This window comes from Schistocerca cancellata, chromosome 10, assembly GCF_023864275.1.
Source record: "Schistocerca cancellata isolate TAMUIC-IGC-003103 chromosome 10, iqSchCanc2.1, whole genome shotgun sequence".
Taxonomy (NCBI): domain Eukaryota; kingdom Metazoa; phylum Arthropoda; class Insecta; order Orthoptera; family Acrididae; genus Schistocerca; species Schistocerca cancellata.
In genome coordinates, this window is record NC_064635.1 from 69,777,658 (window position 1) to 69,795,445 (window position 17,788).

Here is a 17,788-nt window from a genome sequence, read left to right on the forward strand (position 1 = left end):
AAGACAACATCAGTATCTGAACTATACATTGGTGTATCTGAATATGTTCAGGTATTGAAAGATGTGTATTAATGTTGCAGGGGGTCACGTTCACAATCTTCTATAAGTGCATTTTTCACTGAATTTTTCATTGTAAATAAATGATCAGTCGATTTCAGTTCTTTGTTTTTGTAATTTCACTGCATTTCCTTTATACTTACATGGGCTACGCTCATCTGCAACACCATGTATAACAATGATAAGAGACCATCTCACTTTGCGAGAACTTTCTTGCACTTACACTGGGTAAAAACAAAATTAAGATACTTTAAACTCTTTCAGAAATATCTGAGGTGAATAGCTTAGATTGAATCACTCTGTATATCCTTATGATAAATCCAGCATGATGAACCAGTAACAAAGTGGAAACATCTGGTGATAGTTGTGAACATCTCAGTGGCAGTGTTTCAGTGAAAACTGGTGCCTCAATTAATATTTGTTTGACCAGTTATCTAGAATAAAGAGCTTCCTTATTTGTGAGAGCAAATTGTATCTTCAATTTGTCCACTGTGATGTAAACCCAGCTTGCATTCTCATTTGATGCAGAAGCCAATGTGTTGGCTCCATAAGAGTTAGTCTGTCATGCAATCAACTCACAAATTCATTTCCAGGATTTTGACCCAGGTGTCATAGAATTGTAGCTTTTATTTCAGATGGTCTCCAGTGAAATTTTTGTCAATAAATTCCCAGAAATCATTATCCTGTTCGCGTGTAATGTGATATCGATTCTGCAGCAAAAATCAGCACTTACTATCAAAAATTTGAGTGTTTTTATTCTGACTCAATTGTCTCTACTAGTAGAAATAATAGAAAATGAAAAAGAGGTTAATAAGTAGAAGTATCTGTCCTCGTAATCTTGTGCAGTATCTTCTTTCCCTTCCAATTCACCTATCTTCTCAGGTTTTCAAATTTGTTGTTCAATTCCTCACATTCCGGGAACTGCTGTTTCTCTCACAAGACTTTTCTGTTTATTTTTTCAGTTGTCCACCATTCCTGTATTTGGAAGAGTACACGAGAAATCTCATTACAGAACCTAAATGTTCAGAGAAAGCTAAATGTCTGTAGACTTCAATAAGCATCAAAACGATTCCATCTCACCATAAGTCACACCGATTCTCTCCATCCACGTTTTTCAGATCGACAACCACTTTCAGGTGAGCTTCATGAAATTCATCACTAACAGCACGAAAATCTGCAAACCGACTGTGAATAGTCTTTTCCGAAAGTGACTGATGGGTTACAGTCAAATGAAGTGATTCGGATAACTGTTATTGAGTTACGCTTTTATGGAAATGTAATAAATGATTTTATGAAAACCTAGACACTAAATTTTCAGTTTTCTGCAGTACTGTTTTTTTAAATGCTCATTGTAAACAAACTACTTAGCTAATTTCTGAGCTGTCATTATTTTAACAACAATAGTAATGTGGTGTCTACAAAGCACTATCTAGTTGTCATTAGTAACAACCTGAATGAGACCCTTGTAGGTTTTACTAAAGTTAGTGGAATCACATAACAGATGTATGCACTGTTCAACAAAGTTATCACTAGAAGACAAACTGATGAGGACTAATCATGCAATGGAACTCTATACTCTAATAGTATAATCTCCATACTGACAAAAAATTAGACAGAGGGGCGGCACAGATAATGGGAATGGCAGGAAGGTTACTGCATATGACTGACACATGAGGAGAGGGGAGCAAAGAAGAGTGAAGAGGGGAGGGGGAGGGGATAGTAGGAGAAGGGAGGGGAATGGAGGATAGTGGGTGACAAGGGGAGGGGAGGGGAGAAGCTTACCTGGGTCCAGCTATTCTCGTCGCCCAGCACCGTCCCCAGAAGCACCAGCACGAGGCCGCAGTTTGACTTTGTGTCCATGGGGGTTTCTTCACGCTCCAGCAAGCTCGTAATGCTTGTCTTTATGGTGGGCAGGACACTTTCTGCATGTCCGAAGCCATCATTACTGTGATCATCCTGGGGAGAGGGACATAAGGTATGATGTCAAACTGAAGAAACCTCGAACAAATACAAGATACTTGCGCTCATAATCATCCTAAAAGTTGAGTGTGATACTTAAAGCACATATAGACATTTAATGCATATACAGGTTGAAAGTTTGAAAAATGTAGATGGTGTGGGTGGAGAGGGGGACCAAACTTTTGAAACAGTACTATGATGAATAAGACCACTTGAGTTGTATGATAAATCTTTATTTCTGAGCCAACTAGTTTTGTGGCACATCTTTACAGACACAGCTATGTGTAAACGAGGGTAAAAATGAATAAAGATCCAGTTCCAGTTAAAATGTAATTGTACTATACAAAAAAACTATATAGAAAAAACTATGTGCTCACATTTATAATTTATTCCACACAATAAACAGTAGATGACCCAACATTCTCTGTCCCATTGTGCTCAAATTGTTTATCTGTCAGGAGGTTGGCAGCCCCATTTAAAAAAAAGCAGAATTTAGGGATCATCAACCTGATACGGGAAAACTAGAATAAAAATAAAGTGGTAAACCAAATGGATGTCAAAGATAAAACAAATGATATGTGTAGGGGATAAAAGCTAATTTCACACTAGCAATGTAAAATAAATCTCAAAGCAGGTCTTTTGTGATTGTACGATAAGTCAAGTTTAGATAATATGCTGCATAAAAAACAGACTGTCATATAAATAAACGGACTGGAAAAGAAAAACACAAAATCCTATACAGACATATCCACGGCTTAACATCGCCGTGACAACACAAAGTCCACAGTGGTGACCATTTTTACAAATTGGAGGAAAAGTTTCCCTTTGGGCGGTTCTCTTTTGCTACAAGCTCCAGATCTTTAAGGGTGTAGTGCCCTATTCATCTCTCTCTCTCTCTCTCTCTCTCTCTCTCTCTCTCTCAGAGTGACCACTTATCCCGAAATAATATTAAAATGTGGCCCACAGATTATTTTAGCCTGGTTTGACAAAGTTCTAACCACTATTCTTTTCTGCTCAGCACAGTGATTGGAATTATTGTTGTATGTGTGTACCTGTGTGAGAGGGCTTTTTGAATCTTGAGCGTCTGATGATGTCTCCAGCATTAGGAGCTGGAACATCAAGCACAGACAGATGCCTCAGACCATGGCCGTAAGCCCAATCGACAAACAGTCCCTAAAGAAGCAAATACCAGCCACAAATGTCTACACTGTGTGCTTAACGGATGCTTCCATCCTGTATCTAGTTTCTTGAGAGCTGTTACTGTACAGTTTGTTAATACAAATCAAAGTACTTCTCAAATGTACAAATTCCAGGCAAAGTGGAATTCATATTCCTTGACCCATTCTAAAATTTCATTCACGGCTTGTAAACTGTCTATTGTGCTACGCCTAGTTCAAAAGCTGCCTCGCTCCTTCATCCAGTTAAAATACGATGTTTTTCTATGGGGTTGGTCATAATGTTAGTGAATATCTTGTACATTAGAGAAACTTGACATATTTGCAGTTATCTCAAGATTTTTACCTTACACTACAGAAATTATGTCACTAATTTTGTAAGTTCATTATCCATTACTTTTCCTCCATCTTTAACCAGTTCTATTTTATTACTAACAATCTCTGTTTCCAATTAATCCATTGAGCTGCACAAACATTTAACGAAATCTACCAACTGCACACTTTTCTTTCTGTTCTTGGTTACCATGCCATCCACCACTGTAACAAATTGAAATATGGTGCCTACGTAACAAAAGCTACTGCAGTATTACAGTGCCTGTGTTGTTCAGAAATATGATTCAATATTCCTTCAGACATGCAAGCAGGTCTGAAGGAACAGGCACTGCAGTGACTACAACTGTTATCAAATATGTGAAATGTATTTGTAGTTGCAAATATGGACAACCATCAGTTGTATAATGGAATGATGAATGATGACAATGAAAATTTCTGGGGAACACGGATTTCCTGCTTATCACAAGTAGCGGCCTTACCATTAGGCTACTCGAGTATCAACTGTGTGGATACAACCTGTACTCTTACGTCCATTATGTATATTCCTGCATAGGAGAGGACATTTTTGACTGAATGTCACTCTTCTAGTGTTATCCCACTGTTATCATTCTATTATACAGCTGACAGTTGTCCATACATGCCTGAAGGAACAATGCACTGTAGTTCTGAACAACATGGGCACAGTAATATTGTATTTATCTGAGAATACCGGGCAGGTGACTTTCAATTAAAATGTCTCCCCTGTATGGAGATATACATACTGGATGTATGAGTGCAGGTTGTGGACATATGATTGACAACACATGGAAGTTTGGGTCTGGTTACAGTTGTACTCTGATAGCCTAATAGTAAGGCGAACCGCTCACAATAAGCATGAAATCCGAGTTTGTGACCTGGTCCAGCACAAATTTTCATTGTTATCATTCCATTATACAGCCTATGGTTGTCCATATTTGCTACTGCAAACACACTTCATGCACACATTACTGCTTCATATTTTTCAACTCTTTCTTCAAACAAATTTTCAGTCTTGCTAAATCCTCTACACACCATTTCTGTCTGTTTAAAGCCAGGACATTCTATCATGTTCCTGTTATTGTTTGCTTGAATCTCTCACCTTCTCTTCAGACATCTTGTGTCATTTGATATCTTTGCTCTTTTATTTCCTTCATGCCTGTAACACATTTTGCTCTTTGCCTTTGTCGACCAACTGCTTCTTTCACCTATGTCCACATAATCTTTATAATCCGATATATTGTCTACTCATACATAAATTCTTATAATCCACATTTCAAACTTGCTGAGTTAGTTTCTTCCTAGCTTTCTGCCTATTTTTACTCAGAAAGTTTTGTACCAGTCAAAGATCACTTGAAATTCTAAAGTGGTTTCTAGAATCATATCTTGTACAGTGTCTTTACTGTTTCATGAAATAAATCCTATTGTGTACTGACACTATGTCTTATCTCACAAGACACACCAGAGGAGGGCAAACCTGTGTTCATATATTTGTAGATTTAGGAAAATCTTTTGATAAAGATGACTGGATACACCCTTTGACATTGTTGCAGGGCATGAAGGAAAAGCAGTAGGCGAGAGGGCAGTGAGACAGGGTTGCAGCCTATGTATATTTAGTTAAAAAAAAATTAGAAAGTGGAGAAGAAAATAATTTGCCAAAGGCACTGTAACTGAAAGAAACCTTTAGTGATTGGAAGAACAGTTGTTGGAATGCCTATAGTGTCGAAAAAGGTTATAAGGTGATCAACAACAAAAGTAAACAAGTTTAATGGAATGTAGTTGAATTAAATTTGGTGATAATGCAAGAATTTGATTATAGAATGTGACAATGAAAGCAGTTCACAAAACTGGCATGTCAAAATAAACACAGACTGCTGGTGGCAAGAATGTTTCTGAAAATGAGAAATTTGTTAAAATCAAATATTCTAAATTTAAATCTTAGTATTTTCTTTTTTTACAAAAATATACCTGAAATGTAGTCAGTGAAATCAGGCCAAACGTTACCCATGTGATGGAACTGAACATTTTGAAATAAACGAAAATTCTGTATGAAATAATCACAATATTATACAATGAAAATGGAAAATCCAGTATGGAGTAATGACAATATAATGAAAAGGATAGATAACTACTCACAATACAACAGGGATGTTGAGTCATAGACAGGCACAACAAAATGACTACTAAACATGTAAGCTTTCGGCCAGAAGGCCTTCTTCTGAAAGAGACTGGCTGCCAAGGAAAGACTGTGAGCAACTGCACATGATGGGAGATGGGAGAAGGAAACTGAGAAGTGGGGGTAAGGTGGAAGTTGGGAGCAGGAGGGGTAGCAGGGTAAGGGTGGGAAATGGAAAAGTGCTGCTTGTAGGAGCATACAGGGATGAGGTGGAGAGAGGCAGGTAAGTGCACTCGGGATATTAACAGAGGGAGAGTGCAGGAGGGTTGTGTTTGGAGGGGGGGGGGGGGGGGGGAAGTATACAGACTATGGGCTCATTAGTAGAACAGAAGGCATTGTAATGCTGAAGTGGAAGCAGGGAAGGGGATAGGTGGGTGAAGGGCAGTGAGTAACTTAGGTTGAGGCCAGGGGCAAACGGGAATGTAGGATATATTGCAGTAAGAGTTACTATCTACATAATTCAGAAAAGCTGGTGTTGGTAGGAAGGATCCAGATGTCGCAGGCCGTGAAGCAGTCACTGATGTGATAGACACTGTGCTGGGCAGCTTGCTCGGCGACTGTAGGTGGTCCAGTTGTTTCTTGTTCACAGTTTGCCAGTGGCCATTTGCACAAACGACAAATTGTCGGTTGTCATGTCCACGTAGAGTGTAGCACAGTTGTTGCTGCTTATCTTGTAGATCATGACTGGTTACTCCAGTAGCTTTGCCTTTGATGGCATACGTGATGCTTGTGACTGGACTGGAGTATGTACTGGCAGGAGGATGTATGAGACAGGTCTTGCATCTAGGTCTATTATAGTGATATGAGCCATGTGGCAAGGGGCGGGGAGCAGGGGCTGTGTATGGATGGACAAGGATATTGTTTAGGTTCAGTGCAGGGTGGAACATGACTGTGGGAGGAATGAGGAAGATAGTGGGTAAGACATTCCTCATTTCAGGGCACGAGAATAGGTAGTCAAAACCCAGGTGGAGATTGTCAGTCACTCTAGTCCTGGGTGATACTGAATCAGAAGGGAATGCTCCTCTGTGGCAAGAGAGTGGGACTATGGGAGGCAGTGGGTGAGTAGAGAGATAAGGCACAGTATATCTGTTTCTGTACAAGTTTAGGAGGGTGATTACCTTCTGTGAAGGCTTCCATGAGGCCCTCAGTATATTTCGAGAGGGGCCATTTGTCACTACATACGGGGCAACCACGGGTGGCTAGCCTGTATTGAAGGGACTTCTTGGTACAGAATTGGTGGAACCTGTCAAAGTTGAGGTGTTGCTGGTGGTCAGTAGGTTTATTACAGACAGAGATACTGATGTAGCCATGTTTGAGGTGGAGGTCAATACCGAGGAAGGTGGCTCATCAAGTTGAGGATGATAAGGTGAAGTGAATGGGGGAGAAGGTATTGAGGTTCAAGAAGGATGTGGATAGGGTATCATCATCCTCAATCCAGATCATGAAGATGTTATCAAGGAATCTGAAACAGGTGACAGGTTTGAGATTCTGGGAGGTTATGAACAATTCCTCTAGATGCCCCATTAACAGGTTAGCATAGAATGGTGCCACACAGTTGCCCACTGCCGTACCAATGATTTGTTTGTAGGCGATGCCTTCAAAGGCGATGTAATTGTGGGTGAAGATATAGCTGGTTATACTGACCAGGAAGGATGTTGTAGATTCAGATTCAGTGGGGCTCTTGGAAAGGTAGTGTTCAACAGCAGCAAAGCCATGGCCGCTAGGGTTAATAGTGTAAGGGAGGTGACATCAATAGTGAATAGTGAGGAGCCGGGTGGAGTGTGTAAATGAACAAGAACATTGGATAGTCATTAGAGGAAATGGTTGATATCTTCTGTATAGGAGGGTAGTTGCAGTAATAGGCTGAAGGTGCTGGTCTAAGAGAACAGAGATTCTCTGTGGGGCACAGTAACTGGTTACAATTAGGTGTTCTGGGTGTTTGAGTTTATGGCTTTACGGACTTTATGAAGCATGTAAAAGGTCGGAGTGCAGGTAGTGGCAGGGGTGAGACGAGAGACGGACTCAGGGGAGAGAGGTTCTGCAATGGACTTAAGGATTTGAGGAGATACTTGAGATCCTGCTTTATATTTGAAAATGGGTCACTGTGGCAGGGTTTGCAGGTCGGCAACTCTGAAAGCTGGCAGTGACCTTCCACCAGGTAATCCTTGCAGTGGAAAACAACAGCAGTGAAGCCTTTGTCTGCAGGGAGAATTATAAGTTTGGGATAAATTTTTAGATGGTGCATTGAGGTTCTTTCTGTGGATGTAAGCTTAGCTCCCATATTGAGGGATTTGGGGAATGACAGTGAAGCAAGGTTCAAGGTTAATAAATTCTGGGAAGTTAATGAGGAGTGGTTCAGGGCAGTGGGGGTGAATCACAGTTGGATGGAGGAGTGAACTGAGTCAGGCAGGGTCCAATATTGGTTTTAGGTTGAGCCTGGTAGAGATGGTGGCGAGAAAGTTTTTCCACTGTAGGGATCAGGAGAAGCAGAGAAGGTCTTTAGCAAGTCCAGCATAACTGAATTTGGAAGAGAGGCAAAAGGTCAGGCCTTTGGAGAGGAATGATACTTCTGTGGGAGTAAGGCTTTTGGGGGAAAGGTTCATGACCGTGTTCCGGGTCCATTTACGCCTGGATTCTGTATGGTGGTGGGAGTGAGTTTTGAGGGTGTGGTAAATGTAGTAGGTCTGTGGGGTAGGGTTTGTCAGCTATCAGAGGATGGTGAGAAGGTGGTGGACAGTGGTCATCCAAGGTGGAAGTAGGAGGTGAACAGGTTGGAGAGTTTTTTGAGGGGTGTTGCGCATGCTGCTCTAGTTTCTGGAGGGCAGGAGTTTCAATGCGAGAGATGGGATACAGGAATTTGGGATCACACAGCAGGAGAATTTTATGACTGGAGAGGAGGTTTGCAAAGAGATTTGGGCCTGATTACATGATTTTGGAGGATGAGGTTAGTGAGGGCTGAGGACTAGTGGAATCTGAACAGAAGGAGGTCATTGTGGAAGGAGAAGTTGCTGCTGGAGATGGGTAATTTGATGGTAAGCCCATTTGGGGGGATTCTATGGGCCAAGCACCAATGCAGGAACTGTATGTGGGACTGGGTTTGGGTTCAGTATAAAGGATCTTTTCTGTATTGGAGTAGATGGAAGAAGCGAAGATCTATGGTGGGGGATAAAAATGCACAAAAATACATAAATAATATTGAAATGTGCCTTATCTCTCCAGTCACTCACCACCTCCTTAAGTCGCAATGTCTGGGCATGAAGGAGCATTCCCATCTTGATTCTGTACCACCCAGGACTGTAGCAACTGAATCACATTCTTCGCCAGGGTTCCAAATCCCTGAAATGGGGAATGTCCTCCAACCCACCTCTCCCGCAGTGGTATTCCACTGTCCACTGAACTTACAAATATCCTCTTCCATCCCTATTCCACCGCTGCTCCTAATCCCTAGTCTCACAGCACACATACCTGCAATAGACCTAGATCCAAGACTTGACCCATACATCCTACCGCCACCACTTATTACAGTCCAGTCACAAGCACCACCTATCCCATCAAAGGCAAGGCTACCTGTGAAACCCATCATGTGACTACAAGCTAAGCTGCAATCCGTATGCTTCACTGTATGTGGAAATGACAACCAATAAGCTGGCTGTCTGCAAGAATGGCCAATGATCAACTGAAGCCAAGACACAGCTGGACCATCCAATTGCTGAGTGCACTGCCCAACACAACACTCTTCATGTCAATGACTGTTCGACAGCCTTCCTACCAACACCAGCTTTTCTGAATTGCATACATGGAAACTCTCAGTTTAATAAATCCTATGTTCTCACAACCCCTGTAGCCTCAGCCTTCATTAGTTACTATCATTCATCCACCTATCCCCTTCTCTGTTCCCACTCCAGCACTACACAGCCTTCTATTCCACCAACACACCCAAACTTTTCCACTTCTCTACTTTTCCGCTCCACAACCCCTCTGCCCCCCATCTAACCTCCCAACTGCACCTAGCTTCCCTACACTCTCCCCACCTTGTCTCTGTATGCTCCCACAAGCAGTACCTTACAATCGCGAACCTCATCCTGCCACTCTCCCCTCGGCCTTTTCCTTCCCACCCAGCTCCCAGATATGGCTTATCCCATCATTTTCAGCTGACTGCTGCGGTCTGGCCTTGGCAGTCAGAGACAGTGATCATGTGTGTGCAAGTTACGCCCATGTTTGTGTGTATGTGGCTGGGTGTAAATTTACTTCAAAGCAACATCTCCACTATTTAGTATGTAAATCACATAACTAACAAAGAAGTAATAAATGTACCTGGGGAGAAATGAAATTTATGGCAAAAAATGACAAAAGAAGTGGCTGGCTGGCAGGACACATTCTGAGCTATCTAGGAACTGTCAATTTGGCAACTGAGGGAAGTGTGGGTGGAGAGAGGGGTTCAATCTGCGGGTAAAGACCAGGCTTAAATACAGTAAGCAGGCTCAAATTGGTGTAGGTGCTGTAGTTACGCAGAAATGAAGAGGCTCGCACAAGATAGAGTAGCGTGGAGAGGGCATCAAACCAGTATACAGGCTGGAGACTACAACAGCAACAACATCATAACAATGTTACTTGCGTGACAAATACATTATAAACAGGACAGTCACACAGACTCACCTCAGTCTGGATATCGGAAACTTGGCCGCCCTGGTGGCCGTTTGCTGAATCCTTGCAGTCCCGTTCTCCCCAGTCCTTCAGTGGCACCTGCCAGCCCTGCAGGAGGGCAATGGTACACCGCGTGCACAGGTGTGCATAGCCAAACACCTCACTCGAAGTGGCAGGTGACAGGTCCTTCCTGGAAGGAGGTGAATTTCACGGGTGAAGAAGCCTGGAATCAGACCAACACTATAGAAGGTACAAGCACGGAGCTCTCACCCTAATTCGGTGACACAGAGGTGTAGTGCAGTGGCGAGGAAAGTGGCAGTGGTGGCGAGTGTGCGGCCCTCGACGGCAGACGGGAAGTTCTCCAGGGCAGCCAGCAGACAGGCGGCAAGTCGACCCACCTGCACCGGGCTTTCGAGCTCCGCCTGCAGGGTATCGCGCAGGCCGGACGATAGGAAGTTCAGGTGGATGCCATCGGGTATGCCCTGCAGCGCCCTGTAACCATCACCTCACTGTCAAATACACTGTTACGTGACCTGACTCGTCATGTGCACAGTCGTATGTGGCCCGTGCACGTGACGTGGTGCTACTGAAGAATAATAAAAATTAAGTGTGCAGATAATGTACAAAACTGAGAAGAGCTCGGAATCACACTTGATGAAGAATATAAAAAAGTCTGAAGTCTTGGTACCTGTGCTCAATGCAACACAAAAAATTTGCAAGGAAGAGTTGAAGTGCAAGTATCTCTTCATCCACATAGTTTGCATTTGCTGCCTTGAGTTTCATACTATTTTGAGATCTACCTGAAGCGGGAACTGATAATGTAAACAGTTGTGTGTGATGGTGAATGAAAATAAAATAAAAATTGTGTTCTTCTTTCAAACTTCCTTTAATGAAATTCGTAGGTGCTGATACCAGAGCTAACGATCCATGGACTGTACAGAAGTGGGTAGAAGTCACACAACCCTACCTGCTGAGGTGGAGATAGGAGTTCCATGGGGCGGATGATGTGGAAGAAACAGCTCCATAACATCTAAGAACTTAAAATGTCAAAGATAATAAATGTATTGTTTAGTTAATTATCAAGTTGAATATCAGATCTGTTATGTACGTAATACATAGAGGCAGTATATGAGTTGGTAGCTGTCCTAATTTATCATGTACTGAATTGTAATTTTGAAGATAATAAAAGAAGGTGAATTGCATCTAATTTCTTACTGATATGGTGGAGTAAATGAAAACGAGAAGCTAATTTTCTGTAGCTTTACCTGCAGCTTGCAAGGAGGCAAAGCCTGAGCTAGGTTGGAGGGAGAAGGCACACACATTTGGGTGACAGACTAAATGGACCCTGATTAATAATACTTAATGGTGACCAAATATTTAGTAAGCAACATTCATTGTATATAAAAGGAGTGTTCAGGTGGCAACTTATTTGAGTGTTTCATGCATGAGGTGAAGTATAATGTACCACAATGCAGCCGAAGTCAACCTGAAATGCTTCAATGCTCATGTGCGGAAAGTATACTATGATACTGGAACTCAACTTCATTTTTAAGATATAACAAACATTATCCTTTATAAGGTATCTCTATGTGGTAAAAAGGCTGCTTGGAGAAGGATATATTCAGACAGATGCACTTTGTGTATCACCAAAATATTTGACCAACTGTGAGAGTTTAAAGGAGATGAGTCTCTTGTATCTGTAGAGATAGAAAGCAGACAGCAGACTGCAACAGTTAAGAGCCCTAAGTCAGTTTTGAATTCAAATAGAAAGGAGGAAGTTCAGATGTGGGTCAATAGTTGTAGGAAGTGTTAGGGAGTGAGAACCAGGTCATCAGCATTGCAAAGCCTAGTGTAGGGTTGACTCAGGTGACTGATACCATAGGTGAGTTACACAGGAACTTCAAAAAAGAGGATCAGGTTATGGGTAGGACTGGGAATAGGATAGAAATGGTCAGGGAGGATGACATAGGTGGTGACTTGGAAGATATAGCTATTCCAACTAGTGACACAAATGCATGCCTTGGGCAGCTGTTTCAGTGTCATGACTGGCCTCATCTTAATACAGCTGTTAGGCATATTAATATGGGGCTCGAGAAGGTACTGATGACGGAGGGTTTGGCTCACATTCCAGTGGTTCCAATTGAATTTATTGATAGATCGGGCTTCTCTAGGTGTGGCCTGGACCTTGATAGGTATGGGAAGGGGAGGTTGGCGAAGCTTATAGGTGACAGTGCAGTGAGGAGTGGGGGATCACTTGTGGGAAACTTCCTGTAGTAATTGGTGTTAGAGCTGCATGTTTTTTGGATTGACATAAGCTGATTGGTACCCTGCTTTAGGGAAGTCTCTCTAACAAAGGAACCACCTTCAAAAATAGGTCAGGTATCTAAGTAATCCAGAAATTAGCATATTTCTTCAAAGTATAAGATATATTAGAGATGAAGTTAGTGAATTGCTTGTTGTTGTTGTTGTTGTTGTTGTTGTTGTTGAGTCCAACATTACTGGTGTTACCAAAGCACCACTTGGACAATGCAACAATTCAAAGACTTCCTACATCAGGATACAGATTAACTGGCTATTTTTCAACGAGCTCTTCGCCGAGTGGGGAATGGCCAGGTACATGAAAAATGGCATTCCTTTTGAATCCACTGACACACCAAAGCACTGCAATGAACAGATCACTGAATACTGTGCAGGAACAGTTCAATTTAGTGAAATTACAGTTTTAATAACAGTTATCTATACATCCCCTAAGTGTTCACGCTACAAAGAGTTCTTGGTTCATTTTATAGAATGTACTAAAATTTAGCTGTGTGTATTAACATGAACATTAATTTTCTAAGTGACTGTGGAAGGAAAAGAATGCTGGAAGATCTCCTAAATTCATATGATCTGATGCAGACTGCATTCTTTCCAACCAGAGTGCAGGGGAACAGTGGCATAGCTATAGACAATATTTTTGGTTATTCTTAATTACCAAAAGGGTAAATGGCCTTTCAGATGTTGATGCTCAAATTTTAACACTAACACGAATTTATGCACAGGCACATGTTAAATACAGTTACAAACTATTAAGAAACGTTAGCTCAGTGACACAGACTATTTTAATCCCCATTAAAGAACAAGAGTGGCAGATAATTTATGGTGCAAATAAGATAGGCGATAAATACACTATGAGATCAAAAGTATCCAGACACCTGGCTCAAAATGACTTACAAGTTCATGGCGCCCTCCATCACTAAAGCTGGAATTCAACAGGGTGTTGGCCCATCCTTAGCCTTGATGACAGCTTCCACTCTCACAGGCATATGTTCAATCAGGTGCTGGAAGGTTTCTTGGGGAATGGCAGACCATTCTTTATGGAGCGCTGCACTGAGGATAGGTATCAATGTCGGTCGGTGAGGCCTGGCATGATATCGGCGTTCCAAAACATCCCTTTCTATAGGATTCAGGTCAGAACTCTGTGTACGCCAGTCCATTACAGGGAAGTTATTGTCACATAACCACTCGGCCACAATCCGTGCATTATGAACAGGTGCTCAATCATGTTGAAAGATGCGATCACCATCCCTGAATTGCTCTTCAATACTAGGAAGCAAAAAGGTGCTTAAAACATCAATGTAGGTCTGTGCTGTGTTAGTGCCACACAAAACAACAAGTGGAGCAAGCCTCCTCCATGAAAAATGCGACAACACCATAACACCACTGCCTCCGAATTTTATTGTTGGCACTACACACATTGACAGATGATTTTCACTGGGCATTCACCACACCCACACCCTACCATCGGATCACCAAATTGTGTACCGTGATTCGTCACTCCACACAATGTTTTACCGCTATTCAATCATCCAATGTTTATGCTCCTTATGCCAAGCGAGGTGTCGTTTGTCATTTACCAGCTTGATGTGTGGTTCATGAGTATCCGCTCGATCACGAAATCCAAGTTTTCTCACCTTCCGTCTAACTGTCATAGTACTTGCAGTGGATCCTAATGCAGTTTGGAATTCCTGTGTGATGGTCTGGATAGACGTCTGCCTATTACACATTACGACCCTCTTCAACTGTCGGCAGTATCTGTCAGCCAACAGACGAGGTCAGCCTGTACGCTTTTGTGCTGCAGATGTCCCTTCACATTTCCGCTTCACATTGGAAACAGTGGACCTAGGGATGTTTAGGAGTGTGTAAATCTCGTGTACAGACATATGACACAAGCGACACCCAATCACCTGACAATGTTCAAAGTCCGTGAGTATCGCGGAGCGCCCCATTCTGCTCTCTCATCATGTCCAATGACTACTGAGGTTGCAGATATGGAGTACCTTGCAGTATTTATGAATAAATAAATAAATCTGCATCACTACTGAGTCCTTAAGCTGCATGTCATTTTATCTGAGGCCATAACATTCAGTTGTCACCTAATTAATAGCCTACAAAGCAAAAAAACAATTTGTGAATATCTATATAAAAAACTAATAGTTGCAGTGTATCGAGAAAGTGTTCCCTTCTTTTTTTATTCCAATATATGTACTAACAATGTAAACAAAATTATGCCTAAAGCTTAGCTGGCCTAAATTTGCCATTCCAGAACTTCAAATTTTTGAAGAATGACTTAATTTCTAAATGCCACTTCAGACTATGATAAGTGTGAAACAGAATAGTAAAACTTGCAGGTGTAGCATTTATTGCACAGATTAACTTTTTTAAAGAGCAATAAAAATTAATCCTATCATAGAAACTATCTGGTGTGGCCTCACCTCAAAGCGGCATTTTTCACGGGATTCTTCGGTTCTGCCCGCAGATATATGTAAGAGAGTAATTTCACAAGCAGCAATGTTATTTTGTCTTGTTTCCATTCCTTCTTCAAGTACTTATCACATACCTGAAAATGCAGTAAAAATATCACTTAAGAAACAAAGATGCAATTTCACATTTGTTTAACACTTCATGTGACAGCGAAATTTAGAGGCAGGAAAAAAAAAATACTAAAAAATGTAGTGGTTGTGAAAAGAATGTTACTGAATCAATTACTAATAAGAAATATTTCATCTGCTGCCAAACAATCCAGTTACAGGGTCAATAACAATGTATGTGGACCAATTTGACAAAATCATGAGCGGGACCAGAAGTTCATTGCACCCTTTTTCCTTTCACTGGCATCAGGTTTAAGAATTGTTGGAAAAAATCATTGTAGTGTGGAGCTGTAGGGAAAGTCACAATTCTTTGAAGGTTCTGGTTTCACAGGTGTTTTTATTTTTGTCTTCAATTTTTTTAGTGCGTCCCTTAACGTTACCATCTGCAGGAAGTAGTATTTCAGTAGCATACACGGCAAGCCACAAGGCACAACTTTTTTTAAGACAGTAGGCAAAACAATCATAGAGCTAGCAATGTGTAGAACATAAATGGGAAGGGACTTGCATACTGAAATAACTCAGTTATTGATCGATTATTATTGTACCCTAAGTTTCTGTAGACAAAGTCTCTATGCCATTTTTTTCTCCCTGAGTTGGTTCAAAGTCTCACAAAAGGGTTTCAAGTATGCAACTGTCTTGATTTGATTACATTATTATTACTGTTATTATTATTATTATTATTATTATTAATTATTTAATGTTAATCTATATCAACATTGTACATGGACTGGAAAAGTTTTTAAACATGTTAGCTATTATTTCTTGTTTTCAGGGAAATGGTTTGTACAGTAGTTTCTAAACAAAAGAAGCGTGCACTAAATGAAAGTGGCTGAAGAAGACTGGAGTTATAAATGACCTCACCTGAAAAGTCAGGAAATGCAATCTAACAGTCAGCTGCTCAGGCTCAATGAAACTGTGACAGGTGCCATTGTCTGTTCTTCAGTTTTAATATTGTGGAGTCTATTACCTATTTCCACTAGGATGTTTGTAGATTTGACAGAGTAGTATGTATTTTGGAACACCGATCTGCACAGTAAACATGTTTATGACAACCCAGGTTTCCTAAAGAACTTGTGCCTGCTCCTTATCATTTCCAGATGAAAATGCAATTTGCTCTGCAGAGGCAAAAAAGTATTATAGCAGGATAGGCAGCTACACTGAAACTAGTGTTGGTCAAGAGTTTTTAGAGTTCCTACAGATGGTACGTCTAATAGAATGAACACCTCCATACATACCAGCATGGATTTAGCAAATATCAGTCATGCAAAACCCGACTCGCATTTTTCTCATGCGACAACGTGAAAGTCATCGATAAACGCTGTCTGACAGAAGCAATATTTCTTAATTTACAAAAACATTTGTTCCAGTACCACAGCAACATATTCTGTCATACCGACTATCAAATAAAATTAGTTATCTAGGTGTTTTCTAGGTAGGAAGGAAGCAGCAATTTATCATGAATGGAGAATCACAGACAGATGTAGAAGTACCCAACCTGTCCCTATCCAAAGAAGGAACTAATAGTTTTCAGTGCTAATTTCTAGGATACTGTTTTGTGTTTCATTTACTGACAAAAAAATCAAAGGGAGAAACAAGAATTGTGATTTGCAACAAGGTACTATGCTAGCATCTCTTGAGGTGCAAATTTGCAAATATCTGTCGTAGGTACTACCACATATGATGTTAGAGTAACATATAATCAAGCTAGGAACAATTACATTCAAAGTTATTTCAAGTAATTAACTAGAGGACAATTCTACTGGGTGAACATTAACAAAACCAACAACCTGCAGAGAAGGACTCCTGACTGTAAATGGAGGAAAAAAGATCCTATGAACATGTGCCCAGAAATGCATCGTTTCCATAGTACTGGCGCTGATGAATGAAAGTTCCTCTGACCACATGCCGTGTGTTCCTTGTGTTGCAGGCAGTGTGATTGACGCAGCATACTGTATTCAGCAGAATGGTCTGGTATTCATGACGCGAACAAGCCAAGATGGTGTTTGTGTATGGCCAAGCAGATGGAAATGGACAAGAGGCAGCAAGGCTATACCAAAACACGTACCCACGCAGACACCAGCCACAACACACAACATTTCAAGACCTTTTTGGGCATCTGTGTGATCATGGGTCCTTTCAGACAGATGGTCACGCAGGGAGGCGGTGGACTGTGTGTGCATCAAATCTGGAGGACCAGGTGTTCCGCACAATACTGAGATGAACCCTCGTACAAGCTCCTGGCAAGTAGCCTGACAACATGGTGTAAGCCAAAGTATGATTATGTGTATGCTGTACAACAACCACTACTATTCCTGTCACCTGCAATCCCATGGAGGCCACTCTGAAAATTTGTTGTGACATGGATGCGATGCAGCTCCGTACTTTGTTCCGGGATGATTTGTTGTTGTTTCAAGCACACAGTCCATTTCCAGACACATGTTCATAGGACCTATTTTTCTCCATTTCCAGTTAGGAATCTGTCCCTCCAGTTTGTTGGTTTCATTAATGTTCACCCTGTG

The 17,788-nt window shown here is 41.3% G+C and overlaps 1 protein-coding gene across 1 annotated transcript in view; it reads right to left on the minus strand.

Moving 5' to 3' along the window:
* The window catches only part of LOC126106118 (thyroid adenoma-associated protein homolog), a 230,947-nt gene that overhangs the window by 191,310 nt on the left and 21,849 nt on the right, over window positions 1-17,788 (minus strand). The window contains 4 exon segments of the mRNA XM_049912364.1: window positions 1,840-2,013; window positions 10,372-10,549; window positions 10,630-10,851; window positions 15,114-15,238. Coding sequence (XP_049768321.1) covers window positions 1,840-2,013; window positions 10,372-10,549; window positions 10,630-10,851; window positions 15,114-15,238 — 699 coding nt within the window.